We start from the raw sequence: 20208 nt of genomic DNA, 5'->3' as shown, positions 1-20208 counted from the left end.
AGAATATCGGGGTTGGCCCGGTGGCATAGTGGTTAAGTTTGTGCACTCTGCTTTGGTGGCCTGGGGCTAGTAGGTTTCGATCCCGGGTGCAGACCTACACACTGGTCATCAAGCCATGCTGTGGAAATGTCCCACATACAAAATAGAGGAAGATTGGCATGATGTTAGCTCAGTGTGAATCTTCCTCACCAAAAAAACAAAACAAAACACACCCTGAATATCCTCAGTGACCCCAATTTTGTAAATTAAATGTATGTTGCATAGGGAAAAAAAGGTACGAAATGTAAGCTATGTTCATCTCTGGGAAGTGGGATTTTCCTGTTTTTATGTCTTTTTTTTTTTTTTAAAGATTTTATTTTTCCCTTTTCTCCCAAAGCTCCCCAGAACATAGTTGTGTATTTTAGTTGTGGGTCCTTCTAGTTGTGGCATGTGGGATACCGCCTCAGTGTGGCCTGACGAGCGGTGCCATGTCTGTGCCCAGGATTCAAACTGGCGAAACCCTGGGCTGCCGAAGCAGAGCTCGGGGACCCAACCACTCGGCCATGGGGCCATTGCACTGACAGAATCTCCTGTTCTTCCATCTCTTTCAGCATCTTCTACTGAAATGATTCTTTACCGTCCATGTCATTCTGTTCTTTTGACCTTTATTCTCTTGGGTCATTCACAGGGGTTTTCCCTGGCTCTATAATGACTTTTACTATCAGCTTTCATATTCTGTCAGTAACTACAGAAAGGGCAGCTTCACTCAGAGGTGAACTCACCGTTAATATCCGTTTTCATCACGTAACATAGATTTATGCTGCCACATGCATCAGAGAGCGTGTTCCAGCACCTGCCCTACAGGAGCTCACCTTGGGATGGGACCCAAGACGAATCCAAACATCTAAAAAGTCTCTGTCCACAAGGCTCCCTGCTGTATCCCCAGTGCCTGAAATGATGCTCAGGTCATCAGTGCTCAATGCATATTTGTTGGAGGGAGGAATAAATGAATGAATACGTAATTATATATATGCATGTATATGGAAGGTCTGATGTTCTAATGTGCTGATAGCATCAGTAGGTAAAATTTCCTAATTCTGTGGGGCGACTACAGCTATTTTCACTTTTTTTAAAACTGCCTTCCCCCTTTGTCATTTGCATGCATGGTTTTACATAGTTGTCATCATAACCTTCACATAATGTGGTGTTCTGCTATTTTTTACTGCCCATTTTATCCAACATTTTTCCTTGGTGTTCATAATGTATAGGTTTTGATGACTGTGTAATATTTCACTGAGTTGTGTCACAATTTACCAAACTGTTCCCCTCATCCTGAATTTTCAGTTTCCACTAAGGTAGAAAAGATTTTTTGAAGTGCAAATTTATAACCCTGAGTTCCCAGGAGCAGCTCTATGAGACGCAGAGATATTGATTGCCCTTGATACACTTATTTACCTGATTATTTGTTTGTTTATTTTTACCATTTGAACCAAAAGAGAAGATTGAAGTAGTGGATTAGAAAGCACCGTGGCCTGGGAGTTAGAACGTTCGAGGCTCAAGGGACTGAATATGACTCTAACAGTGGTGTGCTGGCGTGAAAGCAGAGGTGAGGTGGCCATTCAAGGAGCCTCCTACTGCCACTGTCCCCATGAGAGAAGTGAGGAGAAAACAGAGAGCAAGTGGATCTGAAATACTCTCAAGGGGAGCAGTCGACAGGGCCAGGGTCTGCTTGCATAGGGAAGCATAAAGAGGAGGACATCAGAGATGATGGAAGGTTTGAGCCAGGACACCCAGGAGAACGACTCTTCACATGAATTTTAAACAAGGAATGTCTCGAGGAGGAGTTGCTGGAAAAGGGGGACAGGTGCTGAGTTAGGTTTTAACTGTGTTGGGCTTATGTTGCATCCAAGTGGAAGTGTGTCTGGGAGCTGGAGATGGGCCGAGAGCTGGAGGAGCAGTCCAGGAGAAAAGAAGCTTTTGGGTTATTGGTACAGGCTGAATGGCAGAGATTGGGTGGTGGTGAGATTTCCAGGAGAGCTGAGAGGGCGAGGGTGGAAGGATGGAGAGTAGCTCTGTGGAGGAAAAGAAGAATGGAGGAAGACCGGGATCCAGCAGCATCACAGAAACCTGGGGAGGGAGGTGTGGGGGGTGGGCTGGAGGCTGGGGGACTGCCACAGAGAGGCCAGAGGGACGAGCACGCCCACGGCCTTCCTCATCACCCCTAACCCCAGGGAGCAGGTCATGGATGAGGAGGCTGTAGTTCCTTTGCCCTTCTCCTCCAACATCGCAGACCAGACTTAGCCCAAGCACCCAGACTACTGGCATTTTACAGTTATCTGGGCTAGCAGACCAGCAGTGACTGCAGATAATGAGACTCCACACTGAGATGTGTTGTGGGATTTTCCAGGGATTTAGGATAAATAGAATTCATTTGCACTCCCTAATTTCCTGCCTTCTGGACAGCAGCAGGCTTCCCTAAATGACCTATTCTCCCCTCTTCCACTTACTGTGTGAAGTCGGTGTTATGACTGATGGGTGGAAGCCCCTCCACCAAAAATTATTTTCCAGGGGCCGGCCCCATGGCTGAGTGGTGAAGTTGGTGCGCTCTGCATCGGCGACCCAGGGTTTCACCGGTTCCCATCCTGGGTGCAGACATGGCACCGCTCATCAAGCCATGCTGAGGCGGCGTCCCACATAGCACAACTAGAAGGACCCACAACTGAAATATATAACTATGTACTGGGGGGCTTTGGGGAGAAGGAAATAATGAAAAAAATAAAATCTTTAAAAAAATGGAGCATTACTATAAATACAGCAAAGAAAAAAATTACTTTTCCTCTAGGTTTTTGAGTGGTGGCTTATAGATTCATTTCTTTCAAGGAAAAAAATTTGTCTTGTTGAGTCCTTGAGAAAAGAATGGATGGGGCAAACTCACTCAACAGGGGTCCGAGTGAGAGGCTGAAATCCATAGTTCTTACGAGACTGATACGGATGTGGGAGTTCATCCTCCAGAAGATGAGAACCGTGGGAGCCGGGAGGCCACGGGCGTCCCCTCTCGGCTCCGATGTTAGATTTGGCTTTTGCCGGTCGCCAGTTGTGAGCCTGGGAGAATGTTAGCCCGTGCATGCCTCGTCTGCTCGTCCACTGATGAGAGATGTTGGGTTGTTAGAAGACTTGAAAAAGTTACATTTAAACGTGAAAACGCTTACTTACTCCAGAGTTTGGCATCCAGCACTCAAAACTGTCAGCTGCCATCATCGTCCTCACTGTCGTCACCCTGTAGCCCTCGTCCTTTTGACACACCTGTACAGTGGGTTTTGTGGGGTTTGGGGCCCCCTTAGGGAAAGTGCATGGCATTGTTAGTGGTGGACTGGCTGTCAGTGGACTTGGTGTTGGCAGTGTTTCCTTTCCCATTTCCTTACCTTTTTAGACGTTTGGGGTAGGAGGTGGGTGGTGAGAACTGGGTCTGAGCAGCCGGGTGGGTGGAGCTGTGGGAATGCCTGGCCTCGCCAGGAACCGATGGGGGCTTTTCTGGCCACAAGACGTGCACTGCGTGGTTTGGGCGATGGCCCCGTGGCGGCGGCGGCTGGAGGGGTGTGTGTGTGGGGGCGGGGGGGGGGGACGGGGGGGGGAGTCGGGGCTCTTGCTGTCTGGCTGAGGAGCGGCCCCAGCGTCCTGACCTGGTTCTCCTGTGCTGGCGGCTCCCAGGCAGCTGCTGCTCCTTCGCCCAGGCCTCAGATGTGGTCGGCTCGATTTCCTCCTGCTGGCCTCGGGCCGGCCTCCACCGGCTGCTCTGCTCGAGGCGGGGGCTTCCGTCAGGAGTGCTGGCCCTCGCTCCCCTGGCTGCAGATCAAGAGGCTGGCGGGGGAGCCTGCGGCTCTGCTCCCTGCTCCCCGGCCTGGCTGCCTCCAGCTGCTTCAGGGGAGGAGCAGCTGCTGCACGAGGAGTCTGCGGGGGGCGGAGTTGCAGGGCTTTGCTGTGGCTTCTGGGCGGAGACCAGCAGGCTGCAGAGAACTTTGCAGGGTGGGAGTCGCGGGCTCAGCGCCGGCCTCCCCCAGACCTTCTTTCCTCCTGGAGTGCCACTCGTCTTGTAGAAGGTTTCTTACTTTCTGCATTTGTGCGCTCTGTCTGTGAGTGTGTGTTGTAACACAGACAGCTCGCTTGCAACAGAAATAGCAAGAAGCTTCACCCACGAATTCCTCTCCCGGAGGCTCTTCCGGTCCTGGTCCTGCTTAGAGGCATGCATGGTTTGTGCAAAGTGTCAGGTGTGTTGTGGGTGCTCTATTCTTAAACCTTTTCCCCCTAAATAAAAGTGTAATACCTACAGTAAATTCTGGAGACTATGAACAAGGAAATATGCCCCTTCTCTACCACCCAGAGATGAGCCCTGTTAACATTTCTGCCTATTTCCCCTCGGTGTTTTGTGTGTGTGCACAGGCGTGCATTGTTAATGGAAGTGAATTCTTAAATTGGGCAATATCTGGAATGCTGTTTTCTCCCCCTCTTCAAATAGTGTAAACAAATCGTGTTCATCTGTCATAAAAACCCTCAGAAAGCGTCTATGTGTGAGTACACGTACATTCTTGTTTCATTTTTCATTGAAGATATTTGTTTTTGTTCATTTTTTTGAAGTTTTCCCTCTGTTTTTGTGTGTTTATTCTTTATCATTTTAAGAGTTATGCATCTACTGATGAAATATTATATACAGGTGTCCCTCAGAGAGATTGAGGATTCTGTTCCAAACCACTGCCATAAAGCCAATATGGCAATAAAGCGAGTCACGTGAATTTTTTGGTTTCCCAGTGCATATAAAAGTCATGTTTACATGTAGTCTATTAAGTGTGCCATAGCATTGTGTCTAAAAAACGTGTACATACCTTGATGAGAAAATACTTTATTGCTAAAAAATGCTATCCATCATCTGAGCCTTCATCGAGTTGGAATCCTTTTGCTGGTGGAGGGTCTTGTAGAAAACGCAGGACCTGCGACGTGCAATAAAGCAGAGCATGATAAAAGGAACGATGCCTGGATTATCATTTTTTGGATGTACTATTTGAAACATACAGTAGACGTAGTGTTTTATATGGGTTAAACAGATAAGACGTAATAATAAACACACGTGAACTCTCCACCTGTGTTACGATCTGGAACCTTGCTGACGTCGCTGGATCCACTGGGATGTCTCCCCAGCCCTGTCACCCACTTCCCCTCCAGAGGCTGCCACCACCTTGACTTTTGTGTTTATCATTCCTTTGCTTTAAAAAAAAGTGTTAGTTACATATGTTTGTATTCTTATACAATGTATTTATTTTGGCTTTTTTGGTTTGAGCTCTTTGGAATTGTTGGGTGATACATAGTCTTTCGAGGCTTGCTTTTTTTTTTTTACTTGGTGGTGTTTCTCAGATTTTCCCTGTTCCTGTGGTTCGTTCATTCCCACTGCTGTGTAATATTCCACTGTCCTTTCTGTGGTTGGTGGGCACTTACAATATTTCCACACTTTGGTTTTGATGAGTGATGCTGCTATGCACGTGTGTGTACACAGCTCCTGATGCACACGTGCAAACTTTCTCCAGGAGTGGAGTTGCAGGACCATAGGGTACATGCACGTTTAACATGTTATCGAACTAAAATACCCTTTCATGGTGCTTACTGTGTACCTAGCGCTGTTGTAAGTGTTCTTCATATGTTAATTTGTTTAATCCTCGTGACAACCCTGTGAGATTAGGTACTGTTATTAACCTCCAATTTACAGATGAAACAGAGGCACAGAGAAGTTAACTTTTAAGCCCAGATTTACAGACAAAGAGATAAGGCACAGAGAGGTTAACTAACTTGCTCAAGGTCACACAGCTAGTAAGTGGTGGGGGCAAGGTTTGAACTAAACATTCTTGCTCTTAAATTCTCTATTATGGGTATGCAATGGAATGTCACAGCAGTCTTATTTTGGATTTCTCTAGTTACTCATGAAGTTGAATATTTTTTCCTATGTTTATTCCTCATTCTCTTTTCATGAAGAACTAGCGTGACATCTTAAAACCATTTCCCTTTTGTCAGGGCACTTAGGTTATTTGTAATTCTTTGCTATTAATGCTTCAGGGAAAATCTTTGGTGCATGTAACTTTTTAATTTCTTCTATTGTCTTATTTATTTTGTTTACATTTCCTGAAATGAGATTAAGAATACTTAGTAGTTAAAAATGACTGTGCTCTTCTGGATTGCTGTGTGATCTTGGGAAAGTTACTTTACTTCTCTGTGTTCAGCATCCTCATCTATGGAGGTAAATCTCTACCTTGTAGTTTAGGATGACTGGAGGAGAGAAGTGAGTGTGCAGTGGTTGGCATGATCCTCCCCTATTGTAAGAGTGCTCCATCAGAGTTATGCAGAGGCTTTTCCTAGTTCCTCCTCTTCCTTTCCTTTCTCCCCTGAAACCACATTAAGTACCATTGGGTCAGAGGGCATGAACAGTCGCAGTCCTGTGCTTCTGCCAGATATAGTGACCTCAGGGAATTGCCTCGTTTCAGTTTTTTCCCTGTGCATCACCCCAGCCACTGAGATATTTGCTGGCTCTGTCCATTTTGCAGTAGGAAGAGTTAGATTTTGAAGTGTTGTATTGCTGTGTACATAGTAACCACAGGAACCACTGTCTCCCCCCGCCTCACACGAGAATCCCTCTGCAGACGCATGACAGTCTCGAGAAGCTGGCTGTGACCTGCTGAGATTTGCTGTCTGTGGAGAGGGCTTGGTGTGGAGAGTGCAGACACGGGACCGGGCCAGGGTACGCACACATATACACGCTTGCACCTGCCAAAACAGGCAGGTGTGCACATCCTCTGAAAGGACTCCCCTAAAAGTCTCTTTCCCCACTATCTACTGATAGGGATGTTTCATCAGGAAATCCCAGGAGGGGGGAATCCTCTTAAGAGATGAATAATTGATGAACTCTAGACAGACCGTGCCATAAATACAACCCGTGTGCCGTGAGAGGGAGTGGAGCCGTCCTTTTAGGGGAAGGGAGGAAGGAATTGGCCTCGTGTGGAGGTGGCTGCTGAACTCTAGGACGGGGGAAAAGGATGGAGCTGGAAAGTCAAACATCTGAACAGCTGCTGGAGGAACAGAGGAGTTGAGCTGCTGGTGCAGGCGGTGGGGAAAGCACTGGGTGGGATCTCCTGGCCTGCTGGGCAGGGAGAAGCCACCACTATCTTGGAGTCCCATGAGAATTCATTCTTGGAGATTCCACTGTAGAGGATGTGGCCCAGACTGGCCCTGCGTCCGGCCACAGGCCCCTATGGAGGTTGACTGCAGGCTTGTTCGTCCTGGCTGAGAACACCGTCTGGGACATGCTTCTTCTGACGTGGTGTGTGAGTGCTGATGGTCAGCAGCACAGCCTCTGGACCTGTGCCTCTTTAACTTCCCCTTTCCTGGAGGCCCTAAGAAGGTGTGGTCAGCGGGGACGTTGGTCTCTCAAGAGAACGGTCTTCGTCTTCCTGCCCCCTGTTTCCTTTGGTCGAGGACTGCCGGTCTGGTCTCCACGTGTTGATGCTCTGAGAGGCAGGGAGACCTGGAAGACCCGCTGTCGTCCCTGTGCCTCTCGCTGTGCTGTGGGTGGAGCGGAGTGTTTGGAGGGTGGAGTTCCTCACTCTCCAGCCTTGCCTGGCCTCCGGGGTCTGCAGCTCCTCGGGTGGGAGGGCAGGCTGTGGCTGTACACCTGCAAATGTCTGGGGGACCAGCTGTGGGCATTGGGGAGCCTAGAAGGGAGTGGGCCGTAGAGGAGGAGGCAGGTGGGACTTCACAAGGTGCAGGGACAAACAGTGACTCCTGCAGGAAGACTGGAGTCTTCTGAAGGTGAGAATTGTGACTGGGGGTGCCGATGCCGTCTGGACAGGTTAACTCTTCATGAAGTGGAGTGAGGGGTTAGGTCTCTGCTTGGATCCTAGAAGGGCGTTACTCTGCCTGTCTTCCGGTAAACTCCTGCTGCCCCCTGATGAGGGGTGCACACCCCCAGCCTGGGCAACTCGGGGCCTGACATGGGTCAGATCCCTCCTGGTGATACCGTGAGGTAGGGAAGACACTTGGCACGGTCGGATGTGCAGGTCCCAGTGAGGGCAGGGCGGGGTTTTGAACCTGGAACGTGGTGCTAAGAAAGGGGAGCACCAGCACCTTCACTAGGCCTCCCTGCCAAGGGTGAATGGGGAAGGGCTGTTCTGCGATCAGTTGTCAGGTTCCTGAGTCCTGTGTGGCAAGGGCATTCCTGATGGCACGCAGGCAGCTTTGCAGACCTCTACCATGCATGCATTGTGACAGGTGCCGTAATGGAGGAGCGACCACCAGCTCTGCCCAGAGCTTCGTGGGCCATCCTCTCAAAGTCCAGGGGTAAAGACACTTGTCCCAGCCAGGTCTCAGCAAGAAGAAGCATCAGATCTTTCTGAACACGTGCGGGGCACTCTGCTGGGTTCCAAAGGTGCGATGGAAGCCTCGTCCCCTTGGAGCTTACAGAGTAGTTGGTCCTACTCCTAGGAAAAGATCCCCTACAGAAGGTGGCCATGTGTGGTGACTGTGTGGCATCTGGTTCGGACCCTGTGTGGGCAGGACTTTACCAGGAAGGGGTTGATGCCGTTTCTCGTCTCACCCCCTACGTGTATTTAATCATTTGCCTCCATAACCATGCTTCGTCCCCATCTGTCTGCTCTTGACTTAGTTCAGGCCCTTCTTATTGCTGAGCTGGACAGTGGCATTTGTCTCCTAACGGGTCTTTAGGCACCAACCTTGAATCTGCAGTCTGAGCTCTTCAGGGACCCCTGAGTGCCCCTCCTGAACTGTGAATCTGCTCTATGGTGTCCGTGCTGTGAGACACACACCTGCCCTCCCCACACTTTCGGCTCAAGACACGTCTACAGCTTACCCTTCCCTGGGCCTGCCAGGCCTCTCGTGGCTCTGTGCTTTGCCGATGCCCATCCCTCCATCTGGAGAGCCTCCTCCTTCCCCTCCTCCAAAATCCCTGCCCATCTTTCAAGCCTCATCCTGAAGATTACTTTGAGGTAAACCTTTCTGGACACACATGTCCACCTGCCCAGATAGGGGTGGCCCTGCTCCCACCCGTGCCCCTGGCCCCTGTATGGGCTGCTTTGCTGCACTGATATGCTTTAGGGCATTTTCTGTTTGTAGTCTATTTCTTTCCTTTCACCTTATAAACTTCTTGATGTTCCTGAAATATAGTCTGATCTGTTGTTGGGTAGGAAGTCATCCCCAAATTTAGTGGCGTAAAACAATAGTCATTTTGTTATGCTCGTGGGGTCTGTGAGTCTGGAAGTCAGAAAGGACACAGCATGAGTAGCTTGTCTGTGTTCCTTGATGTTAGGACCTCAGCTAGGAAGGCTCAAAAGCTAGAGGTGCCTCAATCACTGGTCTGGAATCCTCCCAGGGCTCCTTCACTCCCACGTATCGCAGATGATACAGCTGTTGGCTGGGACCCTAGCTGGGAATGTCGGCCAGACACCCACATGTGGCCTTCCATGTGACCTGGGCTTCCTCACAGCATGGTGGCTGGGCCCCAAGCGTGTCCCAAGAGAACCAGGCAAATGCTATATATTGCCTTTTATGATCTAGCTCTGAAAGCCATATAGTCTCACTTTCGCCATTGTCACAAGCCCACCCAGATTCAAAGGGAGGGAGCATAGACCCCACCTCTCCATGAGAAGTGCATGTGGGATGGAGGGACAGTCGTGGCCGTCTTTGGAAAATATCATCTGTCACACATGCAGATCACTTGGTGCATACAAATGACATTCTTCAAGTCTAGAGGTTGAGCAAGGGGGGGATATGAGGAGGAGTCATGAAGTTGGTGACTGGGGCTCTTGAAGGATGATGAGATATGACCAACAACAGAGATTGTACGGGGGGAGGGCACTTGAGTGTACAGAAAGTTGCTTACAGGAGCCACGATCAGGTTGGACCATTAAAAAGTGTGTGCACACACACTACAGCCCAAATTAGGAGGGCAGGAGTGGAAAGGGAGGAGGCAGAATAGAGAGGTGTCCTCGTTTACAATTGTTGGATCTGGTGACTGGGCGCGTTGGCAGAGCATGGATGACGTTTGGGCGGGGAACACTGGGGAGTGCAGAGAAGACTGGCAGAAATGGGAGAGTCCAAAAAGGAGCTGTTGGAGGTGGGGATGGGAGTTCAGGTCCATTTTAGACAAGCTGACTCTCAGCGGGCTTGGAGCTAGCTGGAGGGCAGCTGAAAGGCCAGACAGAAAGTGGACATTGAGGAGCATCCTGATGGTGGTGTTTGCTGAGCCCAGAGGGGGATGAGAGCTAAGGGCGAAGGTGTGGAGGGTGTGGGGGTTGGGCCTGACGGAGCCTCCACCCTCCTGTGGCCCAGTCCTGCCTCCCTGCCCGTCATCGCCAAACACCTGCTTGGTTTCCTCTTCAGCACCCCCTGGTTGTTGCCGGGACGGGGTTCAGTGCATTTTTTAGTATCTCTAAGTATTAACACTCTTCCCTAAATTGGGCCTAAGTTCTTCTCTCTAAGGCTTTACCCATTTCCTAATTCACCCCTTAGGGCCCCTTGAAAGGAGTCTAATTCTTTCCCCAAATGATAGAGCTTCAGCTATTTAGGGACCTTCTTCAGCATCGTCTGCCTCAGAACCACGGGAGACGCGTTCCTCTTGTACTTTTTAACCTGTCCTGCTCCTTCTCCTCTGTGCCCCGTCAGAGGGGGCCGCCCCTGAGGGAAGCCTGTGTTTGGGGGGGACTGTCTGGGCAGAGCAGGGCCATCGCTGCCTGTGCTCTATGTCCTGTTGCCGTCAGGTCATAGCTGTGGGTGTGTCCACTTACGGCTTGGGACCCGTTAGTGGACTGTGAAATCAACTTAGAAGGTTGCAACCTTGCAAGCAGAGAGAGAGGATTCACGGATCTAGTAAGGGGAAGTGCTATTTTGCCAACTTGTCATATATATAAATATATAATGGATCGTGTTGTAAAATGTATTCCTTACTGTGGATTGTAGTAAAGAAGTTTGAAAAAACCCTGGGTTATAAGACCTTTTGAGGCTGCCAGATCACGTCGTATTGTGTGTCTCATCAGTAGAGTCTTTCCGCCTTCCTGATTCCTACGACATTTTTGTGTGCACTGTTGCCATTGTTATGTGCTGCTTCTATTTTTAGTTTGCACATATGTGTTTTGAGGCCTAAGTAGAAAACCCTATTTGACCCTGTTTTCTCTCCATCCTGTGGACCTTTTGGTACCTGATCCTGTCACTCAACATGGCTTTATTCTTATTTTCAACATCTGCCTGTTTAATGAGTGTGCCTTCTCTATCATTATTGATAAGTTGAATAGGACAGTTCTGAGGACAGAGCCCTGTGGCAGACCTCTAAAGACTCTGCCCCCAAGTTGATACGCTGCTCATACTTTGAACATGGTCGTTCAGCCAGTGGTGAGCCAGCCTATCTCTGTGGCTGGCCCTGAAAGGGATCACTGGCAGACCTTGTGAAACTTGAACGTCTCCAGCCCGAGGGGCAAACTCAGCTGCCCGCAGGGGCTTGGCAAGTAGTGCAAATGAATGAAGTGGTAATTAATTCAGGCAATTGATAAATAATCCCTGATCCCTGGCCTTGGTTTCACGAAAGCAGAGTCGGGTGACAAAGCTTGGGTGGCTGGAGCGGTGGCCGCTGCTCTTTTGGAGACAAAGTTGCCAGGCAGAAGTGTGGACCTTCCAGGAAATCTGGGTTTCTTGTGAAATTTGATTTTTTTAATGTTGGCAAAACAAACAAACAAAACAGATCTGTGGCAGGTTTGGCTGCAGCCCTCGAGTTTGTGACCTGTCAGCCAGGACGTCTCCCCATCTGCTGGTCCAGCAACCGCACGACGCAAAGCAATGAGATTAGTTGGACATTGATGGGGTGATGGCCTTTGTTGAACCTGGCTCCCTGTGGTTCCTGTTGTTACCCAATCAGGAGTCTTTCCTGGGGCTGTGCTCACTCAGTGGACTGAAAGTTGGGGATGATGCTTGTCCTTCTCTCGCAGGTCTGAGGAGTGTACCAATGGGATCCCGCTGGCTGGGAATGGAATTTAGAGTTTCTTAAAATCTCTGCACCTATCCTGGCTTCGCTCCCCTCATTTCTGTGTCTACTCCTCCCTTTCTTCCTCTTTTTGGTCCAAAGAGCATTTTTCTTCCCAGGGAATTCAGATGCTCCAGAGCCGGCTTAGCCCTTTCTCGCTCTTATTCACACACCAAAAATAACTTTTAAAATCCTTTTAGTTGTCTTGACCATTTTGGGGAAGCCTCAGCTGCTGCAGCATTCGTCTTTCTGACACTGTTTTTGTAAGTCCATGCTGCTCCCTCAGGCTCCCTCTTGGTCGTGCATGTTGTTTCTGTCTTTTCTACGTAAGCAGGTAAAATTTGACCACTTCAGATTTTGTGGCCTTTGCAGCCACATTAGGTTAGGTTTCTAAGAAGGAAAGAAGGGAGTCCTGGTGATCAGCCGCATTCCTAGAGGAAAGGTGGTTGTTCCTAGTTCTGAAAGGTAGTCTTCCATCAAGGTCTGGGAGAGGCCGGCATATTCCATGGCCAGTGGGGGATGGACTGGGAGCGTGTTGCTGCTGCCGCTGTGGACAGGACGCACAGAAGTCATTACGATGTGGACCTCATCTTGAAGGAACTGCTGTCTGGTGGGAGAGGCAGCTACTTGAAGAAATAATAATAGTGGCATGTGATCGGTGCTGATAGAGGCATATGCAAGGTGCCACAGGGCCACAGGGGAAGGAGCCGCAGGTAATTCTGCCAACCAGGTTAGGGAGGAGATGACACTGAGTCGATGAAGGATGAACCAGAGTGGCCTCTCACAGAGGCTGGGAAGGGCATTCCAGGCCATAAGAACTGCATATGCAAAGCTCGAAAAGCATGTTGGAAAAGCATGAGGGTCCTTTGTGACCAGGGTTGGAGCACTGACAAGGATGAGGTGGGAAGCAGAGGCTGGAGCCTTTGCTCGCCTCTTGCAGGCCTGATTCCAAATCCCACCCTCTCCACCACTTTAGAGCCCATGATGGCCATATTTGACAGTCTCATTTTAATCATATTTTTAATACACTTTGTGTTCTACCTGAGGAACTAATTTCTTTTTTAACTTTTTATTTTGGTAGAGTTTTAAAACTTATAGAAAAGTTGCAAGAAGAGCACCTGGAACTCCCACATCCCCAAATTGTTTACATTTTGCCTTATTTGCTTTATCATTTTCTCTATGTGTATATATTTTTATATATGCATGTAACTTTTTCTGAAGCAACTGAGAGTCAGTCGGAGATCACTGTGTCTCTTTATCTCCAAATACTTCAGAGTGTATGTGTCCTAAGGACAAGGATGTTCTTTAGCATCCCTGTGGTATAATGATCTAAGGCAAGAACACTGAGGTTGACACAGTATGATCTTATCCACATCCATACTCAAATTTCACCAGTTGTCCCAGTGATGTACTTTATAGCTATTTTTCCCCAGTCCAAGATCTAACCTATGAGCACGCATTTCACACTCCTGTCTCTTTAGTCTTGTGAAAGCTGGAAGAGGTGTTTATCTTTTTTCCCGTTGAAATTTTTGCGGAGACCCATCCAGGCACTTTCCAGTAGGCCCTCCAGTCTGGGTTTATCTGCTGTTTCCTCATAATTAGGTACAGGTTATGCATTCTGCTGGAGCTCCGTGTGAGTGACGTTACACCTTCTCAGTGTATCGTATCAAGAAGCTCGTGATGTTGGCTTGTCCCAATATTGGTGCTGATGGTAATTTTGGTCATTTGGTTAAGGTGATGTCCAGTAGGTTTCTCCACTGTGAAGTTACTATTGTAATTCAGTAATTTTTGAGATGTTTTGAGACCATGTATATATCCTGTGCCTCATCAAGCTTTCACTTGCTAGGCATAGCATCTGCTGATGACTTTCTAAATCCATCATTCCTTCTGTGTTTTCATTGGCATTCTATTGTAAGAAGGCCCTTTTCTTTCTGGAGGGACAAATCTTGCAAACTTAATTCCACATCTTTGTATTAGCTTTTAACTTGGGGGGCTGGGCCCTCTGGCCCCCTTCTTCTTGGGCCCTTCTGTGTGCTTTGGGGAACATCAAGTAAACAATGATGGTTTCTGGGCTCGGGGAGAGGCCTGGATCTTCTTCCATGCAGCACCTCACTTGTCATCAACATGACTGGCTCAGCATGGGGCTAAACGCACATGGTGTCGGATCATTTGTTAAGTGTTTCCCTCGGGCCTGGGGCTGTGAGTGGGAATGTCATCTTGTCACCAGTTCTCTAAGCTCAGCCTGGGCTTAAGTGAGGGCATTAACGGGCAGAGAAAAGAACCGTTCCTGCTGAGAAGCTATGGCTGACCCCTTGTCCAACCTGAATTTGTTAATCAAAGCTGCTCATTGTCTATCCATACACACACCCACCCTGCACTATGGCACATTGTTACATGGTGTACTTGGTTAGCTTTCTTTCCCTCTTGACAAAAAACAAAGTCAACATGGTCCTGGTGTCACTTTGCTCATTGCAAGTTAAAGACCTTTTTGTGTCCTTAACAAATACTTGATTTCAGGGGAGCCTCCTCATCACTGTGATTGATCTGAGGCTCTCAAAGGGTCTGAGCAACATTCAGAATTCCGCACTAGGATCTCCTAAAGATCTGCCTTCCATTTCTGCCGGTGCGCCTAGCTGGGAAAGGAGATATGGGAAGATGAGCTGAGGTTCAGGCCGTATCAGAGGCAGAGGGCGTTTGCAAGAAAAGCAGGGCTTAGTTGTGCAGTGAGTGGTGTGAGGCAAGACAGTGCTTTTCAAATATTATGTCTCATCCTTTTCCTTTTTTTTCTCCCCATCTCTCTTCAGACAGGCTCAGAGCTCAGCCCAGTTGATGGACCTGTTCCAGGTCAGATGGACTCAGGGCCAGTGTACCATGGGGACTCAAGGCAGCTAAGCGCCTCAGGGGCGCCGGTCAATGGTGCTAGAGAACCCGCTGGACCCAGTCTGCTAGGGGCTGGCGGTCCTTGGCGAGAAGACCAGAAGCCCGACTGGGACGCTGCCCCAGGCCCAGCTCACACCGCTCGCCTGGAAGATGCCCACGATCTGGTGGCCTTTTCGGCTGTGGCCGAAGCTGTGTCCTCTTATGGGGCCCTTAGCACTCGGCTCTATGAAACCTTCAACCGTGAGATGAGTCGCGAAGCTGGGAACAACAGCAGGGGACCCTGGTCAGGGCCCGAGGGCTGCTCTGCTGGCAGCGAAGACCTTGACACACTGCAGACGGCCCTGGCCCTCGCTCGGCATGGCATGAAACCTCCCAACTGCAACTGCGATGGCCCGGAATGCCCTGACTACCTCGAGTGGCTGGAGGGGAAGATCAAGTCTGTGGTCGTGGAGGGAGGGGAGGAGCGGCCCAGGCTCCCAGGGACTCTCCCTCCTGCTGAGGCTGGCCTCCCAGCACCAAGCACCAGGCCGCTCCTCAGCTCTGAGGTCCCCCAGATACCTCCCCCCGAGGGCCTGCCCCTGTCCCAGAGTGCCCTGAGTATCGCCAAGGAAAAAAACATCAGCCTGCAGACCGCCATCGCCATTGAGGCCCTCACACAGCTCTCCTCTGCCCTCCCCCAGCCTTCTCACGCCACCTCCCAGGCTTCTTGCCCGCTTCCTGAGGCCTTGTCCCCTCCTGCTCCTTTCAGATCTCCCCAGTCCTACCTCCGGGCCCCCTCGTGGTCTGTGGTCCCCCCTGAAGAGCACCCACCCTTCGCCCCTGATAGCCCTGCCTTCCCTCCAGCAACACCTAGAACAGAATTTCCTGAAGCGTGGGGCACCGACACCCCACCAGCCACCCCCCGGAGCTCTTGGCCCATGCCCCGCCCGAGCCCTGACCCCATGGCTGAACTGGAGCAGTTGTTGGGCAGTGCCAGTGATTACATCCAGTCAGTATTCAAGCGGCCCGAGGCCCTGCCCACCAAGCCCAAGATCAAGGTCGAGGCGCCCTCTTCCTCCCCAGCCCCATCCCCATCCCCAGTTCTCCAGAGGGAAGCTCCCACGCCATCCTCGGAGCCTGACACCCACCAGAAGGCCCAGACCGCCCTCCAGCAGCACCTCCACCATAAGCGTAGTCTCTTCCTGGAACAGGCCCGTGACGCCTCCTTCCCGCCTCCCACGGAGCCTCCTGCTCCTGGCTGGTGGGCACCACCAAGCTCACCTGCCCCGCGGCCTCTGGACAGACCACCCAAGGAGAAGAAGAAGAAGCCCCTGACACCAGCTGGAGGTCCCCTGGGAACCGAGAAGGCCACCCCTGGAATCAAGCCCAGTGTCCGGAAGCCCATTCAGATCAAGAAGTCCAGGCCGCGGGAAGCACAGCCTCTCTTCCTGCCTCTGCGGCAGATCGTCCTGGAAGGACTGAGGTCCCCGGCCTCCGAGGATGTGCAGGCACATCCACCTGCCCCCGTCCCCACCTCACAGGGCTCTGCTGTCCCCCTACCCCCAGAACCTTCTCTTGCGCTATTTGCACCTAGTCCCTCTGGGGACAGCCTGCTGCCCCCTACTCAGGAAATGAGGTCCCCCAGCCCCGTGGCAACCCTGCAGCCCGGCTCCGCCGGCCCTCTTCCCCCTGCCGATGACAAGCTGGAAGAGCTCATCCGGCAGTTCGAGGCTGAATTTGGGGATAGCTTTGGGCTTCCTGGCCCCCCGTCTGTGCCCGTGCAGGACCCCGAGAACCAGCCAACGTGTCTCCCAGCCCCCGAGAGCCCTTTTGCTACTCGCTCCCCCAAGCAAATCAAGATCGAGTCTTCGGGAGCTGTGACCGTGCTCTCAACCACCTGCTTCCATTCAGAGGAGGGAGGCCAGGAGGCCACACCCACCAAGGCCGAAAATCCACTCACTCCCACCCTCAGTGGTTTCCTGGAGTCACCTCTTAAGTACCTGGACACGCCCACCAAGAGTCTGCTGGACACACCTGCTAAGCGAGCCCAGGCCGAGTTCCCCACCTGCGATTGCGTCGGTAAGTCTGCCTGGGTGTCAGGGAAGGCCAGCGGATGTGGCCTGGTGGGCTTGGGTTTCTAGACTCGGTCTTTCATCTGGCAAACATTTACTGTGTGCCAGCCACCCCGGTGGGGCCTGGGGACACGCAAATGAGCTCACAGGCTAGTAGAAAAGACATGGAAGGAAACCAGTAGTGATGCTGTGTGGTGTGTGGCGTGTCAGTGAAAGTGGACACAGGTGCTTCGTGGCACAGATTGAGATAAAGGCATCCTGGAGGCCTTCCTGTGGGAGGTGGTGCTTATGCTGAGGCCTGAGCTCACTGGCTGTGAGGGTGAGGCTTATTTGGTCTGCTCTTGGTCTGCAGGAGCAAAAAGGGAGAAGTCTGTGTAGGGATGAACAAAAGGTGGTTTGAGAGGCAGGCAGGGTGCAAGGTTGGGACTTTGACTTGATCTCAGAGGTAATAGTGAGCTTCTGAGGGTTTTAAAACAAGTAATGACCTGTCACCTTGTTCTTCTGAAAGACTATTCTAGCTTGTGGTGGGGAAGAACAATTGTTGGGGGCACCTGTAAGAAAGGTGTTGTCATGAGCCAGGTGAGAACTGACAGGGGCCTGGACTGAAAGAGTTGGGTGGGTGGAGGGCACAGAGTGGGTTTGAGGGCCTCTGAAGGAGGGGGGCGTGAGGGGATGAGGACAACTCAGGTCTCCTCCTCGGTGGTGGTGGTGGTGGTGACTGAGAGCGTAGGTTTGACTTCTGTTTGGACGAGCTGAGTTTGAGGGGCCTGAGAGATTGGGGGTCGGGCCCTGGGTTATGGGTGGGCGTGGTTAGCTTTTAGGTGTGGTGTGGGTAGCGGAGCTGAGGAGTTGGGTCCATTTCTGAGCCTTGCCTTCTGGATACAAGCAGGGCCCCGGGGCCGTGAGGACTGCTCTGTGGACCTCTGCTGTCCCGGTGGAGGTCGCTGACACATTGCTAACTCCAGGTCCACTCTAGGCTCCAGCTTCTGCTATTTACAGAGTGTTGTGTAAGAGATACATGTGTTTCAGACGTTGATCAAAAAACGCATTGATGCTGGCAATGAGCATGTTGAATTCTTGTGATTTTGTGATCACAAACGGGTCTTATGAAAAGGCTGTCTTCCTGCCTGTTACGTGTGACTTGTTGGGATGGTGTGTCCTAGTTGGTGAGGAGGACCTGGGCTGTCCTGCCCAGTCCAGCTACTCCAGACTCCTGGGGCACAGGGCAGAGGGGTTGTTGACAAGGAGTCACTTGGGAACAAGGAGAAGATTGAACAGATGTGCAGGGTCCTGCAAAATGCTCACGGACGGGCTCCGGGACCATGGTTCCCACTGACGGGTAACCCTGTTCATTGCTGGATCTGACTAATGAGGACAGGACTTTGAGGCCCCTCATTTCCCAGCACTTGGGAGAAGCTTGTTCTGGTCATAGGGACGGGGCCCCTCCTGTGTTCTTTCTTTCTTCGTGTCTGTGTGTATCTGTCCCGTCTGCTTCCTTAGGTGTTTCTCCCCGTCCAGGGTAGGAAATATCCCTCCCTAGCGCCTGGGACACAGCTGATCCTTAATAAATGTTTTAATTGTTGGATTCAATTATATGGATATTATGTTTGATCAGACTAGTTTTTTTTTTAAATTTGAATTCTAATTCCATCACTTCCTCATGCATAAAATGAAAATGAGAATAGTACCCCCTTCACAGGGCTGTGGTGAGGATTAAGTTGGTTAATGTGTGTAAAGTGCTCAGAGCTGTGTCTGGCTCATAATTACACACTATAGGAGTGTTAGCTGTTATCAAGCCGATTGAGTGCAGTAAGGCACGAAAAAGAAATAAAAACGTGTATCATAGAGGAAAAGTGTTGGCTATTACTTTACCCGTCAATCATTTATTGATTACCTAGCTCTGTACTAACTACCAGGAAGGATAAAAATAAGATATGGTTCATCTTGAAAAACTTTGTGGTTGATTTGAAGAGACAGCGTGAACAATAAAATACTCAGTCACCCATTCGACAGTGTCTGCCAAATGCCCATGCTGTCGTATGGAAGTGCCGAAACTTCTAAGGGTGCTCTGAAACACCAGGCTTGGGTGTCATTATGGAGGGTAATGTTTTACCTAGCAAAGTCTTGTTCAGAGCTGGGTTTTGAAAAATGTAGTGAACACAGATGGGGAGAGGTGAGAAGGTGGCCCCTCCAGACCGAAGAATGCAAGAGCACAGTCTAAGGAGCAGCAAGGAGCAAGCCAGGAGGATGTAAGGCCAGTAGCACAGGAGAGGGCCGGAACGCTCAGCGTTCTCCTGCATTCCTCAGACCAGAGGAGCCCTCCAACCCGAGAGGATAAGTCTCAGCTGGAAGCTAGTGACAGGCGGTGGACTGTCAGCATGAGGGAAACCCAGTGGTTGCAGCACTGGCAGCTTCTGCCTTGGCAGACCAGGAAGGGCAGGGGCAGGGGCGAGAGACAGGGGGAGCAGAGATTCCCACCACTGCCAATCATTTATTGCTCCAGTTTGTATTTGCTGCTAAACAAACCGAAAACTACCCTGTGTTGGTAAATGTTAAATTGTGGGAAAATACTTAGATGAAAACAGCACGCACAAATAGTGTATAAACAATCATCTCACCTAGGTTAAAAAAAAAATTAGAAAAAAAGCTATAAGGAAATATATCAACAGTGATTGTCTCAATGGTCAGACTTTGGGTGACTTTTCCTTCATATGGTTTCTGAATTTTCCATAAGGAAATATGTATTTTATAATCAAGAAATACTTTTGAAAGTGTGTCCTATAAGTAGCATGGGAGATGGATTGGTGAAGGATAATAATCCTGTGGTAAGAGACCAGTTGGGAAGCTATTCATAATAATAATAATATTTAATAATAATATTTATGAAATACTTGCTCCGTTCCAGGCACAGTGCCAAGTACTCTACAGTTACCGCCTCATTTAATCCTTGTAACGTCTATATATGAGGTGGGTACTGTCAGTAGTTCCATCTTAATGATGAAGAAAGCAAAGTTAGACAAAGTAATTTACCAGGTCATAGAGCTAACAAGTGGTGGAAGTGAGGGTTTTGTTTTGTTTTGTTTTTTGGTGGGGAAGATTGGCCCTGAGCTAATGTCTGTGCCAATCTTCCTCTATTTTATATGTGAGATGCCTCCACAGCATGGCTTGATGAACAATGTGTAGACCTGTGCCCGGGATCTGAACTCATGAACCCCAGGCTGCCAAATCAGAGCATGCAAA

At 50.1% G+C, this 20208-nt stretch overlaps 1 protein-coding gene across 7 annotated transcripts in view; it reads left to right on the top strand.

The window, feature by feature from the left end:
* TET3 (tet methylcytosine dioxygenase 3) overlaps positions 1 to 20208 on the top strand; it is a 102387-nt gene that overhangs the window by 37266 nt on the left and 44913 nt on the right. For all 7 annotated transcript variants that reach the window (XM_070511946.1, XM_070511944.1, XM_070511945.1 and 4 more), the window contains one exon: positions 14842 to 16975. In XM_070511946.1, the coding sequence (XP_070368047.1) occupies positions 14842 to 16975 (2134 nt within the window). The remainder of the gene's footprint in view (positions 1 to 14841; positions 16976 to 20208) is intronic.

This window comes from Equus asinus, chromosome 6 (assembly GCF_041296235.1).
Source record: "Equus asinus isolate D_3611 breed Donkey chromosome 6, EquAss-T2T_v2, whole genome shotgun sequence".
NCBI lineage: Eukaryota > Metazoa > Chordata > Mammalia > Perissodactyla > Equidae > Equus > Equus asinus.
Note: the sequence above shows the minus strand (reverse complement) of the source record. Positions and strands in the feature narration are given on the sequence as shown.